We start from the raw sequence: 8448 nt of genomic DNA, 5'->3' as shown, positions 1-8448 counted from the left end.
AGTATTGCGCCGCATTTGAGAGCGTTGAAGCACGGCCCGTGAGTGGTCTCGACGTTGGGGACATGGTATGCTCTCCTCATCCTAGTCCTTTCCTTGCTACGACCATGAGACTTCGGCCTTGTATACGTTTGCATGTCCAATTCTTGTTGATCTTGTGGTGTAGGCATTTCAATCTTTGGAAGCATTCAAGGTCCGGCACAATGACAAGCCATTCACTCTTACGCATTGTTGGACGATCATCAACAATTGCCCTAAGTTCAAGGATCAATACCATGAGCTTCAAAGGAAGAGAGGCAGGAAGACGACCAAGTTCGCCGGAGGTGGAGATGGCGAGGCGTTGAAGAGGCCGAGGGGCAAGACCAACTCCAAGCTGGAAGACATACATGATGCATCATCCATGGCCTTGCATGAGACATTGCATGGCATGATGTCTCAAAAGGATGTGAGGATGAGAAGAAGCGACAAAGCAAGGACGCGCAAATGAAGCAATACCTAGAGCTTCAAAGGAAGAAGCTTGAGATGAAGGAGGCAACCAAGAGATAGAAGATCAACATGGAGGAGGCGGCCCGACAAAGGCAGCTCGACATCGAGGCCGACAACGTCAAGGCCAGGCAGAGGCAGCTCGACATCGAGGCCACCAATGCAGCAACCAAATCGAAGGAGGTGGCCCTTGCGATAATGAGCGTGGACTTGACCAAGATGAGTGAGAAAGACGAGGAGCTGGTTCGAGGCCAGGCAGAAGGAGATGTTCGACGCCGACGACCTGAACTAGGTCGTCCGATCGGCCGTGGCCATTCTTTTTTGGAGGCTGGCATGGGTGCCGCCCGCTGGGCCGCTGGCTGTGTGCCGGCGAGAAAACTGGTTCATTTTGAAGGCTGGCTGTGTTGCCGGCGAACAAAACTATTCATTTTGGAGGCCGGCTGTGTTGCCGGCCGCTGATTGTGTTCCCGGTGAGGACGTGTAGGCCGCTGGCTTTGTTGCCGGGCATGAACTAGGGCCGCTGGCGTGAACTACGCCGCTGGTATTTGAAACGTTGTTGTTTGAAAATGCAGGCGGACAGGATGGGGCCAAAGGATGCGGCCGCACGCTGGGCGCACGGCCACCGCATCCTAGGACAGGCCCGGACACGATCCCATCGCCCTAACCAAACGAACAAAATCTGGGCAAAACGGACGTCCGTTTGGGATCGTGCGGTGGAGTTGGCCTTAGAGCAAGTAAAATGGGGACATACGCAATGCTGTAAGGACTAAAGCATTAGTATATCTTTCTTTAGTTGAAGAAGAGAGAAGAAAAGTGGGTGGTAGAATAAGAGTCGGCTATAGCACGAGACCCAAGACATTGTGAGTTGGGAGCGCTATGCGTCGGCCGGCGGATCTTTTTAAAAAATCCGCTGCCTCGCGAGCCACTGGATTAAACGCTGGGTGGTCATTAGATTGAGCTGCCAGCTTTGCAACAAACATGATGTTCATTCAGAACTTTTGCAACAAGCTAATGTTGCGGAATTTTGTATCGCTTCGAAAGAAAGTTTTGCAACATCACTCATGTTGCAGAAATCTTTCTCGCAACAGGAAGAATGTTTCAAAAGAGCCCGGCAACGATATTGTTTGCAACAGGGGTCGGGTTGCGAAAACGCTTCTGAAACGTGTGTCAAGTTGTAGGAAAGTGAAGTAATGGAGGTTGGCTCCCCACCACCTGATCAATAACACATCCGACGGCCAGGGAGGCAGTCGACGCGAGCGGATAGATCTGCCGGGTAAACACAAGCGTTTCCCGAGTTGTAACATGGGCCAACTATTAATAAAGTAATACATACATATTTAAAACTTGCTATTGTATAAGCCGGCTCTTAGGTTGACTCTACTCCCTCCGTCCAGGTGCATAAGTCGTCTTAGATTGTGCACGCAACTAAGGCGGGGGAAACGAGAGAACTTAATGTTTATTTACTAATTAATAGTATTGCATGCAATGAACTAACCACAACATGTCTTGCTTGGTAGTCTCAAGTCATTGAAAGTATGCATGCGGCACATCTCTTATTGGTTGATATGTCAAGAAAAAGAAACGAGGTGAGATAAGAGTTAATGCACAACGTCTAAGTGTTTTAGAATTATTTGATTTTCGTAAGGTGACTTATACGTCTAGACGGAGCGATTAGATGACATGACAACTTCATGATTGGCTATATTATTAATCATGCTCTCAATCATGACTTTCACCCTGCGTAGATTTTAACGAGGGTAGAGGTGGGGAGTGGTAAAATATTGTCCATTTTTTACCTCAGTGTCGTCTTTCGAAGTTTCGAGTGAATCTACCTTGCCACTCAATAAAAGCCAGAGGCAGAAACACGCTGCAGATGGTAACAGTAGTATAGCTAGCAGTAGCATGTTGCTGTAGTACTAGCTTGGCAGAGCTCCTACGTAGCAGTGGTAAGCTAGCCGTGGGAAATGCATCACGAATAATACTTATGCAAGCAAAAACTGTATAGAATGGGGGAAAAGCCATTTACTTTTACTGTTGGGTTTCAAAACTGTCTGGTGCGGGGAGCATACACGTCAGCATTCAGGTAGGCTCACAGGATTCCTTGTCCTGCAAAGATCGAAAGCAACTCTACATGGTCAGTCCCTGCACCCTGCGTACTCATCCCCTCAGCCTTCTGTCACCCACCGTACCATCATCCACAACGCCTATCCAGCGCCCACACTGTCCACACACCTTCTCTCGCTCACTCACTCTGGTTCACGCCGTGTATATATACGCCCTCGCACTTCAATCCCAAAACAGCAAAACTCACTGGTATCTAGCCAAGTTAGCTCGAGTTCCATTGCCATAATACGAGCATCTACGCACCCACATTGGACCTGCAGGGCCAACCTCGAACGCCATGGAAGCTCCTCTGCACCAGCTGGCCCCCATGCAGCAAGCACTGCTCGCCCATCCCCAGAACTGCAAGCACGACGCCGCGGCGACGATGGCCGCGACGGACATGGCCTGCCTCCAGCAGCAGCAGCAGCTGTTGCAGCTGCAGCCGGCGGCGGCGAACCCGAACACGCCCTCGGCCGCGGCGCGGGAGCAGTGCCCGCGGTGCGCGTCGCACGACACCAAGTTCTGCTACTACAACAACTACAACACGTCGCAGCCGCGCCACTTCTGCCGTGCCTGCCGCCGCTACTGGACGCTCGGGGGCTCCCTCCGCAACGTCCCCATCGGGGGCTCCACCCGCAAGCGCCTGCGCCCGGCGCCGCAGCAGGCGATGCGCCGCCCGCCCGTCCACTTCGGCGCGCCTCCGCCACCGATGCCGGCGCAGTCGCACTCCCAGCAGGCTCCGCAAGGCGGACTTCTCAGCTCGCTGTTCGCGCTAGGCGGGGCGCCGCTGTTCGAGGGCCGCGTCGGGTTCGACCTCGGCCTCGGCCTGCCCGGGCTGAGCCAGGTGGGGCTCGGCGGCAGCGCCGGGGAGTTCGGCCTGCACTCCCTCGGGCTCCGGGGCGGCCATGCAGGGACGTCGGCGCCGATGCTCTGGCCAACTGCGTTCTTGGACAACGGCAATGTGGACACGTGGAAGGTGTCCGGCGGCGGGGCGGCTGCCATGTGGGCGCCGGAGTTCTCTTCTGCGCCAACGGTAGCACAGGTCGGCGGCAATGGCATGTTTCATGGCGGGGCCCAGATAATGGGACAACTGTGAGAGTGGTCAGTAGTTTGTGCGCGTACGTGATGGCTCATGCATGTGTCTGCTGGATTGTTTGTGTAGGTGTTAATTTGTTGTGCAAGTGCATGGCTCGTGTCGTGTCTTGTTCACGTAGTACGTAGTGGTACAAGGAGAGGCCTGTCTAGTTTACAGTTTTGGTTCCACAGGGGTAGAATGGTCTCTCATGTGTCTTATAGCGTGCGTTTTTCTACAGGTCTGATGATGTTATTTGTTGGGTACTTGTTTACATGCATGTTGATGTTATGATTGTATAATTTACATTATTATCTATAGATTGAGTTTGCTCTCCTTTTCTTTTCTGAGAGAGAGTCTCAAAGTTTGGTGCATGAACGATCTTCAAAGAATTGTTCAGACCCAACTGAAAAAAGAAATGTCCAAACGATCGTAATTGAATCTAAAAGTTTCATAACTTCGAATACATCTCACTTTTTCATGAGCGGAAAGTCTGTAATAGTATTGCATTACTTCGTTCAGATGATGCTTCATAGAAAACATACCCCCTCTGTAAAACGTCTTACATTTATGTACAAAGGAAGTATTACTTGATGCAGATGATGGAGGATCAACAAAATTCCTTTTTGTTCTCAAAAATCATTTTCTTATGAAGATATCATTTTCTTGCTTGGTTATTCAACTATTTTCAAAAAGGGACCTCCTATTCATCGGCCGGTGTGATGGAAAAGAGCTGAAACGTGCACCGCCCACACGCCCTTTCGAGCAACCCATTTGCGAGGCATCTCTTTCAAAAAATATTTTTTCTGTTTCTTTTTTCATTTTCTGCTTCCTTAGATCTAGTTCGGGATGTCAAAAAAGGCTCATAAAATTTTAAAAATCGCAATTTTTTAAATGTTCATGAATATTAAATCACAACTTTTAAAAAATGTCCCACATTCTAAAACATATTTACTGATTTGGTAAAAAAAATTGGATTTAAAATTAGTTAATCAAATTTACAAAAATGTTCATTAATTCAAAATATGTTTGCTAATCACCAAAAATAAACATTTATTAAAAAATATATGCAAAATTTTTGAATTTCAAAAATCAAACATGAACAAGAAACGAAAATGACAGAAGAATAAAAAACAAAACCCCCCAAAAAATAACACATAAACCGGTCTGGCAAGGTTCTAGAACCGGATGGGGAGCCTACGCAAGTTGGGCCGTCCCGAATTCACCTAGCAACCACCAGGGGAGGAAGGGTCACGTTTGATTGATAAACGTCAACCTACATGATAAATTTTCCTAAAAAAGACCTACATGATAAATAGGGGATCACCTTCGTAAAGAGGCAAATGATAGTGCAGGCAGTGAGGGCGAGCTGGGGCCATGGCCTGGGCCAACATAGATAAAATTACATTGTTAGAGCTACTAATATGACATTTTGGGAACAAATAATTGTATTTTAGTGGTTCTGGCCCACCCCAACCGTGAAGCAGCAGCAAAAGACCCCCCTCATACAATTTTCCTGGCTCCGTCCCTGATTGCAAGCAGGAACTCCTATACCGCGCGGGGAGCGCCCCCATCACGGCAGCGTGTACGCTCGCGCCAACATGAGCGCCCTATTGGCCCGGCCCATGTGCGGGGAGGGGCGCCCCCTTTTTCCTTTTCATTTTTTACTTTTCATTTTTGGTTTTTATTTTATTATATATTAAAATAATACGGGATTAGTTCTAAAAATTTAAAACTTTTTGAATTGTGAATTTTCAAAAAATTTCTTGAATAAAAAATGTTTGTGATTCAAAAAAGGAACATTTTTGGAATTTTAATGAACAATTTTTGATAATGATGAACATATTTTTTATATTTCATGAACAAACATTGAATTCAATGAACATTTTTTGAAATTTATGAACAAAATTTGTTTCAAAATATTTTATTGAAAAAAATAGATGAAGAAATTTTGATTTCAATGAACAAATTTTGAATTTGATGAACATATTTGCAATTTGACAAACAAATTTTGACTTTTGATGAACATTTTTTAAATCCGATGAACAAAAATGAATTCGATGAAAAAAAATTGTTGAACATTTTTTCTTAGATTGATGATTTTTTTTCGAATTCCATGAACAAAACAATGTTCACGAATTTATAAAGAAATTAGCAAAATGGTAAAAGTAAAAAAGTACGTAATTTGAAAGAAAATGTTTAGGTATATGGAAATCTGTTCATGATTTCAAAAAACTGTTCACGATTTCAAAAATTGTTCATGAATTTGAAAAAGATATTTGTAAATTTAAAACAAAAAAGGAAAATAAAATAGAAAAAAAATCACGAATTGAAAAGATTTTTGCGAATTGAAAAAACAAGAATAAAAACAAAACGAAAACAAAAAAGGAACCAAAAAAAGGAAAAATAATAAAAAAGAAAAACCGAAACAATAAAAAGTAGAAAATCGGTTTAGGGAAGGTTCTGGAACCTTCCCAAAACATGTTGGGTGTGAATCCCATTAATGGGTCGGCTTGAGGGGGGTACGCGTTAAGTCGATACCCAACGACCTATCAAAATCACTAATTGAGGAACGCTCCCCCCAACGATTAGTCGGGAAGCGCTCCCCGCGCGCCAAGTGTCACGCGTGGAGCGCTCCTGAGACTTTTCTAATGCGCTCCGCGCGCGACACGTGGCGCGCGCACGACTTCTCCCGTGATTTCCGGTTTCCGGTTTCCCTTTCTGGTTTTCCTTTTTTCACTTTAGTCCTTATACTTTTAATGTTTTGTAATACCTTTTGATCTGTTTTGAGATCTGTTTCTCTCTAGTGTGGGCGAACCCTCATTGTGCACCGTTCTTTCTTTGTCGCCGTCTCTGCCCGTTGCGGCCGCTGCTCTTGTCGCGTGGTTACGTCGGTAGCTGTTCTGGCCGCCGCGCTTGTTGCCTGCTCTTACGGCAGTCCTTCTTTAGCGTCGAGCGCACTTCCCCGTTCGCGATATCGTCGTTCCCTACTGGTTGCCTTCTTGGGTTCCCTGTTTCCCTTTCTCGTTTCTCTTTTTGTTCCCATTATATTTCCGGGATATGGAGATTTATGAGGTAGTTACGGGTGGGGACTACCAATACTATCAGATGCCAAGTTTCAACTGGGTTTTGTGGGGTTGGTTCTTGATAACCATTGTGTTCCTTTGCAGTTATGGCTTTTCCTTTTTGCCGTATGCCTGGTGGCCCGTGTTCTTCTATTGATTCTTTTGTAGATGGGTTCAGTGTGGTCCTGGATCGGCGTTGTTGGAGGCGTGTTGTAAGAAAATCATTTTGTAATTGTTCAATTTTTGGCATACACGCTTATTTCTTTTGGTGCTGCCCATGCTGTTTAGATTTTGATTATGATCCTTGTTTTGATTTGTTGTGCAGTATGTTCCGTGTAGTGTTAGAGCTCATCTTGCTCGTTACATCGAGGAGTGTAGGGCTTTAGCCGTAAGGAGGGGTGACGAAGATACTGATCTTGCTCTTCAGTGCAATGAGGGTTATTTGTATGGTGTTCTGTTTAGTCATGGTCGGGTGAGGAGCAAATTCCATGGTCCTTCCTGGGAACGATTGGTCAGTGATTATGGTGTTCATCCTCGTGATATAATGACCATTAGGCTTGAACATTATGGAACTTGGATTGGTATTGATTTTTATCGTGTTGGTCGTGGAGATGCGTTGTCTCCTTTACCGTCTGTTGGCAAGGTTTATTTTTATGGAAGTTTTTATCTTGTTTTATTGTACATTTTGATTTTTCTGTTCCCTTGAGCCTGTGTAATTATATTTTGTAGCTCTACATGGTTTGCGAGACTCCGAGAAGGAACTTGTTGGGAGTTGTTATTACATTCGTGGTGTTTTTCTTAATTATCAGCAGATGTATTTCATGAGGTGTCAACTATTTGATGATGAGTACATACCCTGTTGTCCTTTTGTTCACAGGATTGATTCCATGAATGTTAATGGTCATCATATGGTCAAATTTTTTGCCATTATTTTTTCTTTGTTTCTGTTTATTTATTTATTTTTATTACCTCTTCTATTTATAGTTTTGAATTCTTATTCTATTTCTGATAGCTTGATATTTTTTTGTCAGGTTATTCCTGGTATTGTTGTGAGGAGTTTGAAGGAGTTTGTGACTTTTCCTAGGACTGGCATTTTAACTCTTGAAGTTACTCTGGAATCTGGTGATGATGATATATATGTGAGCACTCCTTGCTCCTACTTCATTGGTTTGGGTAATAGAATGGTGTTCAAATAGGAAGGTTTCAGTGATTTTCTCCTGGCATGGTCTATTGAAGTAAACAACTTGGTGCTGATAACTTTCAAACAACATGTTGGGGGGCTTGTTGTTATCTTGAAGCTTCTGCCGCAGTGATGTTAGATATAGCCTTTGAACATAATGGATTTTGTTTAAAAATCTAGGCTGTGGTTTAATGTTATTTAGATATATGAGACGACATGAACCTAACTGTTCATTGCTGTTGTTCGTTTGTAGAAGAGGCATGGCTGTGCATCTCTTTTAAAGATGTTTTTTTGGACGGATGTTATTTAATTGTGTTCATAGTTGTAAATACAGTAGATGCACGTGTGTTGTTTACTCTGAGGCATGGCTGTGCATCTCTTTTATGTGAGAGGCACCTGGATTCAGCAAACGGAGGCACAAAATTGAAGTCAGAACAGGCACGGTTGTGTGGAGGCACGCGTATACTGAGAGGAGTGTGTGTGGAGCACCAAAGTTGGACGGGCGATCATGCGTGCGGAGCACGTAGAGTTACTGTGGGTTTCATGTG

At 44.8% G+C, this 8448-nt stretch overlaps 1 protein-coding gene across 1 annotated transcript; it reads left to right on the top strand.

The window, feature by feature from the left end:
* The first annotated feature begins 2783 nt into the window (after window positions 1–2783).
* LOC119293381 (dof zinc finger protein DOF3.1-like) lies at window positions 2784–3954 on the top strand. The gene has a single exon (XM_037571875.1). It carries the CDS (start codon window positions 2882–2884, stop codon window positions 3677–3679), a length of 798 nt encoding a protein of 265 aa, XP_037427772.1. The 5' UTR covers window positions 2784–2881; the 3' UTR covers window positions 3680–3954.
* Window positions 3955–8448: the final 4494 nt, after the last annotated feature.

Source organism: Triticum dicoccoides, chromosome 4B (genome assembly GCF_002162155.2).
Source record: "Triticum dicoccoides isolate Atlit2015 ecotype Zavitan chromosome 4B, WEW_v2.0, whole genome shotgun sequence".
Classification (NCBI taxonomy): domain Eukaryota; kingdom Viridiplantae; phylum Streptophyta; class Magnoliopsida; order Poales; family Poaceae; genus Triticum; species Triticum dicoccoides.
Note: the sequence above shows the minus strand (reverse complement) of the source record. Positions and strands in the feature narration are given on the sequence as shown.

Coding starts and splice junctions, on each gene's coding strand:
- LOC119293381 (XM_037571875.1), top strand. CDS start 2,882: ATGGAAGCTCCTCTGCACCAGCTGGCCCCCATGCAGCAAGCACTGCTC.